We start from the raw sequence: 20,606 nt of genomic DNA on the forward strand, positions 1-20,606 counted from the left end.
GCCCAATTTTAAAAAGATTTACATAAACAAAATAGCCTATTAAATCTGTTAACTCAAGTTCTACATAAACACAAAAGTAACAGATATTTGAAGTTTAAAAGTGCCATTAACTCCAGAAAACAAATCACATAAAAGGTTTCAAAGTGAAAAACATTATGCCCAGAATTATTAATTTGTTTGTCAAGTTGGAATATGCAGAAAAGCAGGCTATACCACCTTCTTAAGAAACAATTTTGACTTCTTAAAAACCAGAGGGTAAAAGTAAGTCAATTATAAATTTCCTTTACTCATACTAAAAACATTAACATGAAAAATCCAGTATCATTTATATTCAGCTTAGAATATCAATGCAGAATTTATAATGCACCCAGAGTATGGAATATCACAGTTAACTTTCTTTCATTGACAGAACCCTTATTAAAACACTAGACCTTCACTAGGTATAGTTCTATAACTGAATTCTCTTCTTAGTTCATTTTAGATACTAGAGGGCAGCCTTTTAAAACATGTATTACCATTACAAAATGGAAGATCAAAGGCAAAGGATAGATTTGGCTCCAAACTCAATTTCCTTCTTCCCAAAAGGAAATAATGCAGTCGTCCAGAAAATTACTTCCTCCTTTCCACATTTATCAAAATTAGAAAAGATATTACACATTCCTCCCACACCTTCCCCCACTTAAAACTCTAACTCTCAAACTTCTTACCTAGGGGCAAGAGGAAGACCTGTGATCTGGGTGGTTATCACCGGACATAAAAAGTCATCTAATCACATGCACTTAAGATTTGTGTACTTTACAGTAGGTATATTATTTAAATCAACCAATATATAAATAACCCCCTTCCCACTTATTCGTTTTTGAAATTATTTTGATTATCTGTCCCTTCCCAGTAAAATATAAACTCCTTAAAACCCCATCTGTCTTCTTCACCAGTAAACTCCCAGCATTTAGAATGGCGTCTGGCACCATTCTACAAATATTGGTTGAAGAAATATTGGTTGAATGCATGCACATATGCTCTAGACTGTAATGTCTTATATAGTAGTCACTAGCCACCAGTGGCTACTGAGCAATTGAAAACATTGCTAGTCCAAATTGAGATGTACTGTAAATATAAAATATATATCAGATTTCAAATAGTACAAAAAAAGAATGTGAAATATCTCAAAACAAGTTTTAGAGAGGCTGTATGTCAAAAGATACCTTAGATATGTTGACCTAAATATAATATTAAAAGAAGGTTCATCTGTTTCTTCTGACTTCTTTTTTACGGGGCTACTAAAAAGTTTTAACTTACCTATAGAGCTTACATTGTAGCTTGCATCATTTCTAATGAACAGTGCTGTTTTTGATCATATTAACACAATAGAATCATTTGGGCTACAAATTAAGAATGTCCCTATTAAGGAAAGGTCTATGTGAAGCCTGTGGTAAAAGGAACAGCAGGGACACAGTAAGAATGTTTTACTAGTTCCTCAGTATCAGATTACGCTCCTCTCCAAACAAGTTCCTCCATTATGTTTAAGAACCTTCGGACCCTTTTGCTCATGATAACCCTGTCCTCATTTTTCCTTTTGTTTTTCATTTTCCTTTCATAATATTCACCTATTCCTTTATTTAATAAACAAAGTTTTGAATGCCTACTATGTGCTAAGAACTGTTCTGGGAACCTAGAGTAGGATAACAAACAGGGTCCTTCCCACGAAGGAAGACAGAAAATAAATACACTCATATTAAGAAAAAAGCAAGGTAAAGGTCAGAAAACAGTATGTGAGGTGGGGGAGGTGGGGGTGGGGGTACTATTTTAAAGGAAGGTCAGTAAAACCTGATGAGATGGCATCTGCACAGAGACATGAAGAAAATGAGAAAGTGAGTCATTTGAGTATCTGGGAAGTGCATTCCATGGCGAGAAAGCCAGCAAGACTACACAGGGTATGTCTGAGCAAAAGCAGGAACTGTTCCTCCTCCAGGTCTTTGACGGAACCTCCAACTATGCACATAAGAGGTGGATTTGCATGGTGCCTCAGGTTTTTAGAGAATAACTCCTTCTCTACCCTCAATCCGTGTGGAGCTCACTCGCCTCTATTCCAGCCCCAAGGGTGAACACATAATCCATTGTGGCCTTCAACATATTCTATCCCCACCTCCAAAATGACTGATTCAGGGATAGACCTGTGCCTCAAATCAGGACAAGGAGATTCAATTCCAGGACTTTTGTAAGAATTACTGGGGAAGAGAAGATAGAAGAATGTAAGCCTATAAATGCTGGGAAATGTGTGGGGTGGAAATGGGGGTATGGGGAGCACCAAAGGGGGATACCATGCTTAAGAGTGAAACACAGAAACCAACTCTGATAGTATCTGAGTCCCTGGGTCCGGCCATGAAAGGAGCTAGAACTATCTCTGAACTCTACAATTAAAATACCTAACAAATTCTCTTTTTTGCTTAATCCCGTCAAGAGTTGTCTTTCTATCCCTAAGAACCCAAACAATGGGGAACAACAGAGTTTTGTTTTGTATTTTTGTTATTACAACTTATGATCTTACTGGGGATACTAAAAACAGGAGATTAGACTATCTTTCTTAAATTAAAGTGTCTTAATTCTTTGAGCATATGCAGCAGCAAGTTCCACAAGACAAATGGATAAATAATAAATGGACAAATTTTTAAATATTTGAAACAGAGAAAACAACCTAAAAGGAGTAACTTTAAAACAAAGATAACACCTCTTGAAGCTTCTGCGTGATAAATAACAAGACTATATTAAAATAGACAAGACTAGTCCAGACACCTATTTTATTGATAACCAGATACTGATAACCAGATAATGCTGCACTATATTCCTATCTGGGAGAGCAATGTGTTCTTTGACCTTTTTTAAAAGTTTGACTATTCAAACACATTGACTTTCCAGCGTTACTTTTTAGCCATTAAGTACATTAAAATTTTTAAAAAATATTTTCTTTGCTGTTTGTGATTATAAGAGTAATACAAGTTCTTTCAAAAAAAAAAAGAGTAATACAGATTCCTGTTTTAAAAAAAATTTAAATGGGGGGTGACTGGCTAGCTCAGTTAGTAGAGCACACAACTCAATCTCAAGGTCATGAGTTCGAGCCTCACGTTGGGCATGGAGCCTACTTAAAAAAAAATGCTACAGAAATAACAAATATTAGGTTTAAATTTTGTGTGTGTGTGTGCAAAATTAGATTCTAATGTAACACTTTTAAAACTTGTTTTACTTCCTTCACTTAATAATATTTGTACATCTCTCATGTCAGTACAGAAATATCTACCTGATTCCTTTTAAGATTCCATATACTTCATTACCAAGATTTATTTAATCAAGTCCCATTAAGGACACTCAGTATGGGCTACCAGTGTAATACAGCATTAACACAAGACGGTTAACGTTTTCCTTTTACATATAGCATAGTCACTTTTTCTAACAAAATTTCAACCAACCAAAGTGCCATAACGATAGATGGCTCAATAATCAGAACATAGATAGCCCCAAAATATATCTAATTTGTATGATTTAAGAGGGACCACAGAAACATGGCAAGGACATAAATGTACCAGATACATTTCTGATTAGGTACATAACTGATTTCCTGTCTGGAAAATAAATCAATTTAGGTCATCCCTACCTCTTGACATCAACCTAAAGAAATTACAAATGGATTATAGTAATAATAACATTAATAATAAATCAACATGAAAATCCAAACGTATACAAGAGACAAATTAAAATATTTAGAGATTACATTTGTCTTTCTAATCAGTAATACATACTCAAATTGGCAATAAAATTCAGTGTCAGTGGAGTACAATAAGGCAAGTTTCCTAAGTCGCCTGTAATATAAAAAGTGATATAATCTATTGAAAAGTAATTTACCAGTAGGTATCCAGAAATTCCTGTCTATTAAACTAACTCAAGGAAACAATCTAAATTCTTAAGAAAGTTGTAGGTATAAAAATATTCATTATATCGTAATGTTATACAGTCATGAAAACACCTATATAGGATATTATAACAATTTCAAAATACATTTATGTCAAAAATATCAGGAAAAAAAGGCAAGACAAAATCTATTCATAAAAATATTATCATTAACTGTTTTTTTAAATATTAAAACTAAGGAAATACCTCAAAAAATGTTAAGGGCATTTACATTTGTTTGATAGGATTATGATAATTTTAACTTTCTTTTTTCAACTTTTTTGTATTTGCCAAATCCACATTTATAACCAAAGAAAACAATTAACTTTTAAAAATTTTCAAAATGTACCTCCCACTTCTTAAAAGATGGAGTAAATTCTTCCCAGTAAATAAAAATTTAAAACACTGGACATTATATATAACACAAACAGAAAGGTAAAGGGAAGGCACTAAGGACCTTAAGACCAAGAATGGACACAGTGGTGAGTTTCCAGGGTTTTGATTTGCCTCATAGATTCTAGACGTGGACACAAGAGGCCAGCAATCTGGAAATGCCAAAGGCTACAGAAGAAAACCCATCGAAACCTTTTTTCCCCTCTGTCTCTAGCCAAAGCACCAGGAAAGGGACAGCCTAACTGCTCTTCTCCAGTCAAGCACCACAAAAAAATCTGTGGCCTCAATTATACTCCTTCAAGCAAAAGCTGAGTAAAAAGCCTAGATTTCCACCTTTGCAAATTTGTCACGAGGCACCCTAAGCCCTCCTCCCCTGTCAGGATGGTGTCAGAGAAAATCAAGTAGCGAGTAGGACCCACACCTCTGCTGGGCAGTAATGAGACCCCGGTCTGCAGCGGCAGTGGAGACCATGTAGGGAGCCTGGACTTCATTCCCACCCAGCACCAATGAGGCACCCCTACCTGTCTCCCACGGGGGTGCTCGAAGGAGGCTTCGTGCAGAGTGGGGATGTTCACCGCTGCCCAGTGGTAACAAGGCCACCTCTTCCTCCCCTGGTATCAGTAGTGGCCATGCGGGGAGCTAGCACTTTCTGGCCAGCAGTGACAGCCGAGGTTTGGGGGAAGCACAACTTCTACCTGGCGGGGCAGTAAGAAGGAGCACCCCGCCTTCGTGTTAAAAGAGGCTGAGTGGGGAATCTGGACTTCCGTCCCCTCCTTGGAGTAGCCAGACAGTGACCCCCTTCCTCTGCGGGAGAGGTGTCAGTGAGCGAAAGCTGCTAAAACAGAATGTTTAAATAAGATCCAGGCTCTCAAAATACACAAAATGTCAAGGTTTCAATAAAAATTCACTCATCATACCAACACTAAACATCTGCCACTGAAAGAAAAAAGACAGTCAGCAGACAACACTGAGATGACAGAGATGTTAGAACAACCTGAAAAAGATTTTAAAGGAACCATGATAAAAATGCTTAAGCAAACAACTGTAAACACAACATGAAAAATATGAAAAAATAAAAAGCCTCAAAGAACGTGTAGAGATAAAGTAAACGGTATTTTTTAAATTGAGATATAACTTAGTATATCAAATGTAAATTTTAAAAGTGAAAAATAACTCAAGTGACAATAACATCAAAAGTAAAGCAGTAACTGAAATAAAAAGTTCAGCAGATGGGCTTGACTGCAGAACGGAGAGGACAGAGACAGGAACCGCTAAACCACGACTGAATGATAAACTACTCCCTCTAAAAAGCAGGGTAGAAAAAAAAGGCAGGGAAAAACATGAAAACCAGGGAACTGTGGGACTATCACAAAAGACCTAACACAGGTGTCACTCTGTCCTGAAAGGAGACTTTTTCAGCCAGAAATGGAAAACTACATGCAAAAATAATGGCCAGAAACTCCACACGTTGGTCAGAGACATAAACCTACGAATTCAAGAAACTAAATGATGTCCAACATGAAAAATCCAAAGAAATCCACACCGAGAGTCATCATATCATTAAACTTTTGAAAATGAAAATGTCTTTAAAAAAAAGAAAAGAAAGAAAATGAAAATGTCTTATAGGAAGTCAGAGAGCAGGGGCACCTGGCTGGCTCTGCTGGAAGAGCATGCGATTCTTGATGCCAGGGCCGTGAGTTCAGGCCCCACGGGAAGTGTAGAGATTATTTAAATAAATAAAACTTTTTAAAAAAGAGAAAAGGGGACACCTTACTTATATGCAAAATATAATTTGAATTACAAGAGAATTTTCATCAGAAAATATGAAGATCAGAAGGAAGTTTTTCAAGTGCTAGGGGGAAAAAAGTCTATCTGAAATCGTAGACCCAGCAAAAATATACTTGAAGGACAAAAGGGAAATCAAGCCATTATCAGATAAGGGAAAGCAAAGATGACTGTCGACCAGCAGACCTACCCTAAGGAAAGGCTAAAGGAAATTCTCTATAAACAGAGAGAAAACAATAAAGAGGGAACATGTAAACATCAAGAAGGAAGAAAGAACATAATAAACAAAATATGGGTAAATATACACTTTCTATTTACTCAGTATTCTATTTACTCAAATATTCTAACCAATGTTTCACAGTCGAAAGAATAACTATCAAACACTGTCTTGTGGGGACTGAAACGTGAGGGATGTGTAAAACAAGTTACAAATACAGGAGGGTAAAGGGATGGAAAGGCATACCAAATAGTCCATGGACCAAAGAAGAATTCTCAAGAGAAATCGCAAAGCACAATGAATTGAATAAAAATGTAAACTAAGTACATGTTAAAATTTGCAGAACACAAGCTACAGAAGTACTGACAGAAATTTACAGCAATAAAATACATGTGTTAGAAAAAGAGGAAAAGTCCAATCAATCATGTAAACTCTCACCTCAAGAAACTACAAACAGAACAAAGGAACCCAGAGCAAGCAGAAGCAAGACAATGATAAAAGGCAGAAATTAGTGAAATTAAAAACAGAAAAACAAGAGAGAAAATTCAGTGAAACAGAGTTTGACCTCGGGTATGACAATGCAAAGAACCACAGGGACACACTTGGCACTGAATCTGGGGGAGTAATTTTAAAACCCAACCTTTAAAGCTCCTGGAAATGGCCCTACAGGTATGCAACAGATGAAGCAACATCTATACGAGAAAAAATTCTGTAAAAATTTGGTAAGAAAAGTGAGAGTCCGTGGCATCTGAACCAAGACCCTTCCCTCCCTCCAGCCTGCCAGCTCAGCACAGCAGAGAATCCACTCTGGTCTACTGCTGCCAACAACACAGGGCTCCCTCTCCAGTCCCCCCCAGCTCCCGGGCTGCAGGGAGGTCTTCCCCAGAGAGGGCAAGCATTTCTGTCAGCACTTCTGACCCTGCCCCAGCTCCCTGCAGCTGAGGCTCTCAGTTCCAGGCAAGGGCAGTCGAGAGATGGGCCTCCCTCCCTCTACTTGGCCCCCACTCAGGGAACACGCTCTACTCTAGGTGAAAGTCCGCTGGGAAGACTGGGGCTCCAATCCCACTTGTCTAGGCTCATAAGATGGTGGTTCTACAACAGGAAAGGCAGGTCAAGATCGCAGACTACTGACTCTCCCACGAGTGCTCAGCTCCTAAAACGGGGGTGTCTCTCACAGAAGAGTATACAGTTGTCCCCACTCTTGGCTCCAGAGCCCTGGCCGGGAGATTGTCCGTGAGGAGAGGAACAAGCAGTAAAAAAATGGCTCTTACTCTCTTCCCAGCAACAGAGCACAGAGAAATCCAGGCCTAAGGAGGCTGTCGAAACCAGCGGAGGCAGTGGGGAAAGGCAGTTGGAAGAAGGTTCATAGATTCAAGATGACACGGGCTAAAATCTAGGTCGGCTAGTTTGCAGGAGAAAACCAGAAGACACAGCTGGGCGGGACCCTCCCGGGATGAGAACAAATGTCAAACACTGACTCCAGGGCCTAATACTTCGAAGGATCCCCCAAATTTGATGGATTAGTCTACAGAACAGATTATGCCCCAGGGCACTTTTGAAAATAAGAGAGAAAACAGTAGGAAATCGTCTGAGTAAAATAGATGGGTTTTGTCAGGGAAAGAGGATGGGCATCCTGCCAAAACCACAGCCAACCCAGGGTGACTGAGCACACCCAAAGCTGTGCCTCCCTGAGAAGCAACATCAGAGGCTTGATGCTGAAGAAAAATAGGAGAGGGTGGAAAGAGACCTCAAAAAAAACCCAAAGAAACAAAAAACCAAAATCCATGCAGTCGCTACACATATAAACAAGAAAGTCATAATAAAAAGCCATGAGGGGGGAAGGTGTCCAAGAGGTAATTATTAAGATTTATTACAATATATTATCTAAAATGCCCAGTTTCTAACAAAAAAAATCCCTGCAAGACACATAAATATTTCTCATCGCCAGCATCCACTGCTGTGCACATGCACGAGGCTAACCTCTGCAGCTGTACAACTACGTGCCGACAATCAGGGATCCCGCAGCTGCTGGCCCGCGGGCACGGAGCCAACCCTGACTCCCGTCACTGGCCCGCACGGCTTTGAGGGCCTGCAGCTAGCTCCCGTAGTCACACAAATGCATGCTGACAGCCAAGGCCCCCACAATGGCTTATGGGTCTGGCTTGGCCCTGATTCATTTCACTGACCTGCACGCCACCAGCCCCAGCGTCCATGACCACCCTCCATTACCGTGCATAGGCTGTGGCTAGCCACAGCAGTCACAGGAGTACAAACCAACAGCCAGGGTCCCTGAGCTGACTATCTGACCAACGGTGGCCCCGGACACTGCTCCTGGCTCTGACCCTCCCCACTACCTGTGTCTGCAGCTGGCCCCTAACACCACATTGGCTCCCACGGCCAGGCATCAGGCCACCACCACCACCTGCCCTGGTCCTTAGCCATTGGACCTGAAGGCACTGCTGAGGACCCCAGCAGCCCATACGCCCACGGTGGACCATTCACAGATCTCATCAACGATCACACCATTGTTGATGTCGTGCTCCCAACTGCCTGAGCGGACAAGATACTACACCAGCCCCATCCCTAACCTAGAATTGCCAGGGGGAGGAAAAAAAGTCAATCGAAAATCCTAGATGCAGCAATCCCAGTTACACCCTGCACCACAGCACACTCCAGCATGCCCCCATCTATATGTGAGTTCTTTCCATAAAGTCTCGAAGAGGTGACTGCTTCTTCAAATGCATAGTCATCTACACAAGGCTGCAGGAATCATGAAGAATCAAAGAAACACGATACTGCCAAAGGAACAAAGTAAACTTCTAATAAAACACACACACACACACACACACACACACACACACACACACACACAGAAATTAAGATCCATAAAATGCCTGACAAACATTTCAAAATAACTGTCCTAAAGATGCTCCAAGAGCAACAAGAGATCAGACATATACAATTTAACAAAATCGGAAAAATAATACGAGAGTAAAATTAAAAGTTCAATCCAAAGATAAAAAACAATGATGAACCAACAATACATTTGGGGCTGGAGAATACAGTGACTAAACTGAAGAATTCAGTGGAGAGCTTCAACAGCCCACACAACCCATCAAAAGAAAAGAATCAGTGAAATCAAAGACAGATCATTTGAAATTATCCAGTCAAAGGTACAAAAGATACAAGAATGAAAAGCAATAAAGAAAGCCTACAGAACTAGTCTGAAACTACTTTTAAAAAAATATATGTTTTATGAGAATCCCAGAAGGAAAAGAGAGGGGGAAAAGAGTCAGAAAACTCAAAGAAACTATAGCTGAGAATTTCCTAAATCTGGGGAGATACATGGACATCCAAGTTCACTAAGCTCATACATTCCCAAACAAACGCGACCCAAAGAGATTTCTGAAAGACACATTATAATAGAACTGTCAAAAATCAAAGACAAAGCAAGAACCTTGAGAGCTGCAAAGGAAAAAAGCTTGTCAATTTTAATTCCCCCACACCCTCCCACGAGGCTATCAGATTTCTCTATAGAACCCTTGCACACCCAGACAGAGTGGAATGACACATTCAAAATGCTGTAAATAAACTTCCAGCCAAGAACACTTGATCCAGCAGAGCTGTCCTTGAGAAATGAAAGAGAGAGACCCTCCCAGACAAAGTCACCACCACTAGACCTGCCATATAAGTCAAAATTTCAGAAATTCTGAAAGGAGCTCTTCAAGCTGCAATAAAAGGATGCGATTTACTACCAGAGAGCACAAGGAAATAATCAAGGTGAGTCTATAGTCAGATTCAACATACCCCAATAGTGTAATATGTTGGTGCGTTTATGGTGTAACTCTAATATAAAGACCAAAGGACAGAAGAATTGAAGATAACTACAGTGGGGAGCGCAGCTGGCTCAGTCAGTTAAAGCGTCTGACTCCTGATCTCGGCTCGGGTCATGATCTCACGGTTTGTGAATGTGAGGCCCGCATTGGGCTCTGTACTGATGGCACAGAGCCTGCTTGGGATTCTGTCTCTCCTTTTCTCTGCCCCTCTCCACTTCACACACACGTGGTCTCTCTTTCCCTCTCTCTCAAAATAAGTAAATAAACTTATTGGTGGACATTGAATTTGCTTCCAGTTTAAAAAAAAAAAAGGTAACTACAGCAACAATAACTGGCTAGTATATACACTGTATAAAAAGATGTAAATTATGACATCAAAAACATAAAATGTGTTAGAGGCGGTAAAAGGATAGAGTTTTTGCATGTGACTGAGGTTAAGCTGCTATCAGCTTAGAGGACTGTTATATTTTATGTAAGCCTCATGGTAACCACAAAGTAAAAACCTTCAGGAAATGTATAAAAGAAAAAGAGAAGCAAATCAAAGCATACCACTATGAAAAAAATCATCAATTCACAAAGGCAGACCGAGAGGAACAAACAGAAAACAGTATATTGGGATAAGTCCTTGCCTATCGATGATTGCTTTAAATGTACATGGATTACATCACCCATCAATAGATGTGGGGTGGCTGAATGGATGAGAAAACAAAACCCAACTGTGCTCCCTATAAGAGACTCACGTGTAAGCTGTAAGGACACATGTAGGGATTAGGTGAAGGGACGGAAAAAGATTCCACAAAAATGGAAACCCAAAGAGAAATATTAGACAAAACAGATTTTAAGCCAAAAACTGTTAACGAGATGTGGTCATCATAATGATAAAGGAGTCAATTCACCAGGAGGATATGACAGTCTTAAAAACTTATGCATCCAACATCAGAGCACCTGAATACATTAACTAACTACTAACAGATCTGGGGGGAAAAAAAAAGACAAGAACACAATAGTAGAGGACTTCAATACCCCATTTTCAACAATGAATAGGTCAAGTCATACAGACAGAACATCAGTAAAGACACATTGGACTTGAACTACACTTTAAATCAAATGGACCTAACAGATAAACACTGAACATTCCATCCAATAGCAGCAGAAGAGCACCAGAGCACCATCCAGGATGGACCATATATTAGGCTATAAAACAAGCCTTAACAATGTGGAAAGATTAAGATCCCATCAAGTATCTTCTCATACCAAAATGGTATAAAGTTAGAAATCAATAATAGGAAAAAACTGGAAAATTCACAAATATGTGGAAAATAATCAACACATTTCTGAAAAACCAATGGGTCAAATAAGAAATTAAGGGGTGCCTGGGTGGCTGAGTCGGTTAAGCATCCGACTTCAGCTCAGGTCACGATCTCGCAGTCCGTGAGTTCGAGCCCCGCGTCAGGCTCTGTGCTGACAGCTCAGAGCCTGGAACCTGCTTCGGATTCTGTGTCTCCCTCTCTCTCTGCCCCTACCCCGTTCATGCTCTGTTTCTCTCTGTCTCAAAAATAAACGTTAAAAAAAAAATTTTTTTTAAAAATCCCATTTGACCAGCAACCACACCAAACCAGGCACCGCACTGAAAAAGGGATTGGTCCCCAGTGGGCCTTAATGCTCACATAAGTCCCGGTGCAAAACGGGGGAACAGGGACAGGACGTGAGTGGCCCAAGGCCGTGGGTGAGGGTATGGTTAATGGAATGCTGGAAATCAAATCCCGATCTCCTGACCTCTGGTCCCAGCGGCCACACTGCCTTCCCAGGGCCCAGTGTTAAACGGCATACCAAGGGCTTTACTAGGGGGAAGTCAACATTATAAAAACGGTTCCTACTGGCAGAATCCATGGTCCTCTGTCTCTAATAAGAATTTGCCCCATTGGCGCCTGGGTGGTGCAGTCAGTTAAGCATCTGACTTTGGCCCAGGTCACGATCTCGCAGTCCGTGAGTTCGAGCCCCGCGTCAGGCTCTGTGCTGACAGCTCAGAGCCTGGAGCCTGTTTCAGATTCTGTGTCTCCCTCTCTCTCTGACCCTCCCCCGTTCATGCTGTCTCTCCCTGTCTCAAAAATAAATAAATATTAAAAAAAAAAAAAAAAGAAGTCAAAAATATATTGAAGCAAACAAATATGGAAACACAACATACCAAACAAACCTTAGGGAATGGAGCAAAAGCAGTTCTTAGAGGAAAGTTTATAGCAATAACTGCTTACCTTAAAAAGCAAGAAAGAGGGGGACATGGGTGGCTCAGCTGGTTAAGTGTCCAACTCTTCATTTCGGCCCAGGTCACGATCTCCCGGTTCATTAGTTTGAGCCCTACATCTGGCTCTACGCTGACAGCACGGAGGCTGCTTGGGATTCTCTTTTTCCCTCTCTCTGCTCCTCCCCACCTCAAAATAAATAAACTCAAAAAAAAAAAAAAGCAAGAGGGGCGCCTGGGTGGCTCAGTTAAGCATCTGACTTCAGCTCAGGTCATCATCTCGCATTCGTGGGTTTAAGCCCCATGTCAGGCTCTGTGCGGACAGCACAGAGCCTAGAGCCTGCTTTGGATTCTGTGTCTCCCTCTCTCTCTGCCCCTCCCCTGCTCATGCTCTGTTCTCACTCTCTCAAAAATAAACATTAAAAAAATTTTTTTTTAAAAATAAAAAGGCAAGAAAGATCCCAGACTACTCAACTTCATAGCTCAAGGAAGTAGAAAAGAACTTAAGCCCAAAATTAGCAGAAGGAAGTAAAATGACAAAGATCAGAACAGAAATAAATGAAATAGAAAACAGGAAAACAACAGGAAAGATCAACAAAACTTAGTGTGGGGTTTTTTTTTTTGAAAAGATAAACAAAATTGACAAGTTGTTAGCGAGACTTACTGAGAAGAGAAAGAACTCAAATAAGTAAAATTATAAATGAAAAAGGAGATATTACAACTCATACATGAAAAAGACAAAGAACCGTTAAGAGACTACTATTAACAATTATATGCCAAGAAATTGAATACCCCAGAAGAAATGGGTACATTCCTAGGAATATCCAGCCAACCAGGGCTGAATCATGAAAAAATAGAAAATCTGAAGAGACCAGTAACAAGTAAGGAGATGGAATCAGTAACTAAAAACCTCCCAACAAAGAAAAGCCCAAGACCATATGGCTCCACTTGTGAATTCTACCAAATATTTATAGAAGAATGAAGGCCAAACCTTTTCAAACTCATCCAAAAAAATGAGGCCAGCATTACCATGATACCAATGTCAGATAAGGGCACTATAAAAAACTATAGTTCAAAATCCCTGATGAATATAGATGCAAAAGTTCTCAACAAAATGCTATCAAACCAAATTTAACAGTACTTTAAAAGGATGATACACCATGAGCAAATGAGATTTGTCCCTGGGATTCAAAGATCAACATACACCCAAAAATGATACAATAAGTTAATTGATGGAAAGACAGAAATCATAGCATCATCTCAATAGAAGCAGAAAAAGCATGTGACAGAATTCAACATCCTTGCCTGATAAAAACTCTTGAAAAAGTGGGTACAGAAGGAACGTACCTCAACATAATAAAGACCAGTGGCACCTGGGCGGCTCAGTTGGTTAAGCGTCCAACTTCAGCTCAGGTCATGATCTTGCAGCTCATGAGTTCGAGCCCCATGTCAGGCTCTGTGCTGACAGCTCAGAGCTCAGAGCCTACTTTAGATTCTGTGTCTCCTTCTCTCTCCGCCCCTCCCCTGCTTACGTGTGCTCGCTCTCTCTCTCTCTCTCAAAAATAAAAACATTAAAAAAAAAAACATATAAAGACCATATATGATAAGTCCACAGATACCATCATATTCAACAGTGAGAAGTTGAAAGCTTTTCCTCTAAGATCACAAATAATACAAGGGTGCCCTCTCTCACCACTCCTATTCAATGTAGTATTGAAGGTCTTGCCAGAGAAAATAGGCAAAAAGAAAAAAGAAAAAGAAATAAAAGGCGTCATCCAAGCCAAAGGAAGCAGTAAAATTATCTGTTTGTAGATGACATGATCTTATACACAGAAAATCCTAAACACTCAATCAGAAGCTATTAGAATAAACAAATTCATTAAAGTTTCAGGACACAAAATCAACATACAGAAAGGAGTAATATTTCTATACACTAACAATGAATTGTTAAAAAAAAAAAAGAACAAAAAAAGGAAAACAATCCCATCCCATTTATAATAGTGTCATAAAAACCACAACGAATAAATTTAACCAAGGGGCTGAAAGATCTGTACATACACTGAAAACATTTTAACAATAAAATGTTCATACTACCCAAAGCCACCTAAAGACTCAATGCAATCCCTGTCAAAATTCCAGTGAAGTTTTTACAGAAATGGAAAAACAATCCTAACATTTGTAATAAATTACAGAACACTCCAAATAGCCAAAGCAAATGTGAGAAAGAACAAAGCCGGAAGCATCACACTTCCTGACTTCAAACTATATTATAAAGCTATGGTAATCAAAACAGTATGGTATTGGCATAAAAACAAAACAAAAACCTAGATCGATGGAACAGAATTAAGAACCTAGAAATAAATCCTTGTCAATTAATATCTGACAAGAGAAACAAGAAAACTCAATGGGGATAAATGGTGCTGGGAAAATTGTATATTCACATGCAGAAGAATGAAAATGGGCCTCTATCTTACACCACTCACAAAACTTAACTGAAATGGATTAAGAACTTAATTATAAGATCTGAAACTATGAACTACTAGAAGAAAACATATGAAAAAGCTCCTTTACTTAGCAATGATTTTTGTTACACAAACAATAAATGCAAAAATTTTTAAAAATGCGACTGTCACCAAACTAAAAAGCTTATTCCTCACTTCAAAAACAAACAAACAAAAAAGAAACAATCAACAAAATGAAAAGCCAACCTAAAGAATAGGAGAAACTATTTGGGGATCATCTATCTGATAAGGGTTTAAGATCCAAAATATAAGAAACTCATGCAAATCAAAGGCAAAACAATCAAAACAACAAGAAAAAAAATCTGATTTAAAAATGGACAAAAGACCCAAACGTTTTTCCAAAGAGGAGATACAAATGACAAACAAGTACATTGAAAGTCGCTGCAAGTATCTAATCATCTGGAATATCAAAACCACAGTGAGGTATCACTTCAGCCTTGTTAGGATGGCTGTTATCAAAAAGATAAACGATAACAAGTGTTGGTGAGGGTGTGGGGAAATGGGAACCCCTGTGCACTGATGGTTCAAATGTAAATTAGTGCAGCTGCTATGGAAACAAGTATGGAGGTTCCTCAATACATTGCAAATAGAACTGGCACATGATCCAGAAAAGATCCAGCAATTCCACTTAGTGGGTATATATCCAAAGGAAACAAAATCACTATCTGGAAGAGAGATCTACTCGCCTGGGTTCACTGTAGCATTGTTTACAACAGTCAAGACATGGAAACAACCGAAGTGCCCATCAATGGATGAATGGATAAGAAGTTGTGGTGGACATATATAATGGAATACTATTTGGCCATGAAAAAGAAGGAAATCATGCTGTTTGCAACATGGATGGACCTTGAGGGCATTATTCTAAGCGAAATAAGTTAGAGAAAGACAAATACGGATGATCTCACTTATATATGCAATCTTAAGAAAACTGAAGTCATAAAATGTTTCTAATTTTGATGAAGTCTAATTTATCATTTTTCCTTTTTTAAATCATTTTTTTAAATAAAACAGAGAAAAGATTGATAGTTGCCAGAGGCAGGGGTTGGGTGGGGGGAAATGAATGAAGGTGGTCAATATATACAAACTTCAAGTTATAAGGTTAATAAATTCTGTGGATATAATGTACAGAATGGTGACTATAGTTAACAATACTGTAATGTGTATTTGAAAGTTGCTAAGACAGTCAGTGGTAAAAGTTCTCATCACAAGAAAATAAAAATTTGTAACCGTGTGGCAAGATGCATGTTAACTAACTGTGGTATTCATTCAGCAATACATACATACATCAAACCATTATGTTGTACACCTTAAACTAATACAATGTTACACGTCTCTTACACCTCAATAAAATGGTGGGGAGGGGGGTTAAAATTAGTTCTCTCAAAAAACTGCATACTGTTTACTATCCACCTCGCACAATTGACCTGAGTACCTGCTAGTACTCTCAAAACTCAGCTTACCTTCTCTGATACTGCAGTCAAAAAATTATCCTAAAACCTATATGGAAAGGCAAAGGAGCTGAAATTAACACAATTTTGAAAAACAGTAAAATGGGAACATAGAGACTACCCAATTTGAAGACTTATTCTATAGCTAGAGTCACCAAAACTGTGGTATTACCAGGACAGACACATAGATTAATGGAACAAAATAGAGAATCTAAAAATGGAGAATCATTTGCCAAACTGATTTTTTGACAGTGGTACAAAAGCAACTCATTAGGGAAAAGAGTGCCAAGAAACGGTGATAGACATCAATAGGGAAAAAAACAACCCTCAGTATAAGTCTCATGTCTTATATAAAAGTTAATGCAAAATGTATCATGGACTTAAATGTAAAATGTAAAAGTTTTAGAAAAAATATGGGAGAAAATCTTCAGGATGGAAGGCCTGGGAAACATTTCTTAGACATGACACTACAAGCATGATTCATAAAAGGAAAAACTGATAAACTGAACTTCATCAACATTAATAACTTCTAGGGGGCACCTGGCTGGCTCATTCAGAACAACATGTGACTCTTGATCTCCGGGGTCATGAGTTTGAGCCCCACATTCGGGGTAGAGATTACTTAGAAAAAATTAAGAACACTTACTCTTCAATATACCTTGAAAAGACAAGCTACAGACTGGAAGAAATAGTTGCAAACCACATATCTGACAAGGTTTAATACCTAGGCTATACACATAAAGAACTCTCAAAACACAGCAGTAAGATAAATAAACAGTCCAAGTAGAAAATGGACATGATCAAGGTGCAGGCAGACTCAGTCTGGTGAGGGCTGCTTTCTGGTTCACAGACCAATATCATTTTGCCGTACCCTCACAGGGCTAAGAGAGACAAGGAAGCTCTCTGAGGTTTTTTTTTTTGTAATCTCACTGATAAGGGCTCTACCCTCATGATTTAGTCATCTCCCTAAGGCCCCACCTCCAAGTACCATCACCTTAGAGATTATTAGGTTTCAACATATGAATAGCGGGAGGAGAACAAGTATTCCGTCTACAGCAACTATCTAACATTTATATATTTTACTTCTTTGTGTTATTATGTCTTTTTCATTAGAGCATAAGCTCTGTAAAGACAAGATTCATCTTTATTTTGTTCACTGCTATTACCTGAGTCTAGAAAAATGCCTGGCACATAGTAGGTGCTGAATACTTATTTACTGAATAAAATATCTGCTAATCTAAAATAACAATAAGCTCAATGCAAATACCAGGGATGTTATTTTCCATACAGCACTAAAACTATTGCTGCTTTCTACTAAGACAATTTAGTTTTATGGAAACTAATTTGACAATAAATTTCATATAATAAAAAATTAAAAAAACAAAACAAAACATGTTTTTCACCAAAAAAAAAAAAAAGACAATTTAGTTTTATGCATTAACGCAAATTTACTTGTCATAAAAGCAAAATACACTTTGTAAAGTGTACTTACATAAAGGTTTTTCCCTCAGGTCTCATAACTTAAATTACAATTACCTTATTTAAAGCGTGTCCAACATGTGGGTCACCATTTGCATAAGGAGGTCCATCATGAAGACAAAATTCTGTCTTTACTTTTCTTTCTCTTTGCCATGAATAAAGTTCTGAAAATCCACATTTCTGTTTAAAAAGAACCATAATATCTGAACATCACCCAAATACATACTCCTGCATCTTACCGTAAGTAACAGCCAACATTTGCTTATTTCTTATCCCATGCCAATGTATTCAACTCTAAAACCTGAGGGTGAAGTTTCTAAAATGCACATCTGAGTCCTCATCTTTTAAAACTTTTTAATAGTTTCCCTATAGGCTTCACATTGAGGTCTGAGCTCTTTATACTGTAAACAGGGCCCTGTTTAGGAGCACCAAATTCTGGCCAGTCTCTCGGCACTCTCCACCCTTCACTCCTCAGTCCAGCCATGCTGAAGGGCCTGTACACTACCCATCCCCCCACACCCACACACTCTTATCCTTGCTCTCCTTTGGCCTCAATACCTGCTACTGTCAAAATCCCAGTAACACTCACTGCAGCCCTACCCCCCTTCTCTCACCTACTGTGTACCCTTGGCCCAGTCATTTTGCCCTTATGGGCATCCGTGTTCCCTCTTTTGAAAAAATGTTAACAATAACCAATTCACAGAGCTGGTGTGAAAATTACACGAGAAAACATGTGAAATTGTCACAGTTCCTGGCATAACAACAGTATTGAATAAGACACTTTAAAAAAGTGGATGGCAGGGCAGCTGGGTGGCTCAGTCGGTTAAGCATCAGACCCCTGGGGGTCTCAGCTCAGGTCATGATCTCATGGTTTGTGAGATCAAGCCCCACATGGGGCTCTGTGCTGACAGTGCTGAGCCTGCTTGGGATTCTCTCTCTCCCTCTGCACCTCCCCTGATCCTGCTCACTCACTCTCTCTCTCTCAAAATAAATAAATAAACTTAAAAAAAAAAGTAGATGGCCAAAACAGGTTTATGAGTCTAGAAGTCTGATAACTGCCATAAAAATATCTAGGCTAAGCAAATTTACTTAACCAATATATGCTAAATACGGAGAATTTTTAAAACTCTGGAAGTACAGAAACTGAGAAGTTAATTTTCTCTTAGAAAACTCAGTCTAACACAGGAGAAAGGTGCACAGCTTAGGAAGGGGACTCTGAGGAAGTAAGTACAGCTACTCTCTTCTGCAAACAAGTCAGAGTTCCAACTAGGCGCCTAACGACACCACAAAAGTAAGCTTCAACTTTCCCACATAATCGAAAACTTTATTTACAAGTGTCCATGTTAATTTACTTTTCACAAACCACTGGAAAAGTGTCCAAATTCGACTTGTTTTTGCCTAAAAAATGGCACTTCTATTCAGCGCTGCTATGCGAGCATCCCTCTTTAATATTCTGCTCTGGAACCTGCTACAATTGAGGGATTCACCTAGAGGTTTTCCAGCAAGAAACCCTGTTGGGAGACCCACTCGTCCGGTCACAACGTCGCCGCCCAAAGGAGTCTAGAACCCGCAGCCCTACCTGCCGGGGTGTGTGGGTCACCCGGAGCGGCTGCCGGCGAGGGCCCAGCTCCCCTCCGCCCCCAGGCCGGCCCGGGCCTCCCTGCCCACCTGCTGGATCTCCAGCTCCGTGTCGGGCTGCTGGCGGCCCAGCAGCTTCATGGGGAAGCTGGTCTGCGGCAGCAGCACTGTGTCCCGATATCTGCCATTACTCGAGTTCTGCAGCTGGTTACTGGCCCCGGTGACTGACCGCACCAAAAGCCTCCTCGTCGTCCCTCGCCATCCCGGGTGACAACGAAGATGGGGCGGCACCCACAGATTTCGGGCCGTGGCCAGAGCCGCCGCCCCCGGCCCGCGCGGGTGCAGCCCCCAACGCATGACGGGCTAACCCCGGCCTCCCCGTGAGCGCCAGGTCCTCCGCGGGAGGATCCCGCCCGGGGTCTGGAAAACACGGACCCCAGGGAACCTCCACGAGCTCTACCGGAGTGCGCACGCGCGCGGGGCACGGAAGAGGCCGGGAGCAGGTCCCTCCCGGAGGCGGAGAGAATCAAGCCATCTCGGGTCTTGGCGGCAACCCCGGCGGGGGGCGGGGCTAACTCTGAGGGGCGGGGCAAGGTGTGGCGTGCCTGAAGGGGCTCAGATTTCAATCACACTGCCCTGTTTAGATATTTTTTATTTAACGCAGTATAACCAAGATATTATCACCTCAACATGTAATTAATATAAAATTATCCAGAAGATATTACATTCTTTATCTTCATACTGAATCTTCAAAATTGGGTATGTATTTTACACATATAGCATATCTCAGCTTGGGCTAGTGATTTGCCAAGCGCTCAACAACCATAGGGAGCTAATGGCTACTTTAGTGGGCAACGCCTCCTTAGCTGAGTGCAAAGTTCGGGACCAATATTATAAACCAACCTAATTATGTTACTTTCAGGTCCTCTATTATGCCTGTTATGTCCCACTCCCACTCCTACAGAATAGTAGTGTGTAGGACTTCAGCTCTGGTTTCCGACAGAAACCCACTTTTTTCTTAATGTTTATTTTTTTAGAGAGAAAGAGAGATAGCGAGCAGGGGAGGAGCAGAGAGAGAATGGGACAGAGGATCCAGAGCAGGCTCTGCACTGACAGCAGAGAGCCGATACTGGGCCAGAACCCACGAACCATCAGATCATGACCTGA

At 40.1% G+C, this 20,606-nt stretch overlaps 1 protein-coding gene across 1 annotated transcript in view; it reads right to left on the reverse strand.

The window, feature by feature from the left end:
• Positions 1-19,897, reverse strand: part of IARS2 (isoleucyl-tRNA synthetase 2, mitochondrial) — a 66,596-nt gene extending 46,699 nt beyond the window's left edge. The window contains exons 1-2 of the mRNA XM_047076553.1: positions 19,530-19,897; positions 17,919-18,041 (exon numbers count right to left, since the gene is read on the reverse strand). Of these exons, the coding sequence (XP_046932509.1) occupies positions 17,919-18,041; positions 19,530-19,796 (390 nt within the window). The 5' untranslated portion in view covers positions 19,797-19,897. The remainder of the gene's footprint in view (positions 1-17,918; positions 18,042-19,529) is intronic.
• Between the last annotated feature and the right edge of the window lie 709 nt (positions 19,898-20,606).

The sequence above is a fragment of the Lynx rufus genome, unplaced genomic scaffold (assembly GCF_022079265.1).
Source record: "Lynx rufus isolate CCGP_SWC_20201006 ecotype Redwood Valley unplaced genomic scaffold, mLynRuf1.p SCAF_15, whole genome shotgun sequence".
Lineage (NCBI taxonomy): Eukaryota > Metazoa > Chordata > Mammalia > Carnivora > Felidae > Lynx > Lynx rufus.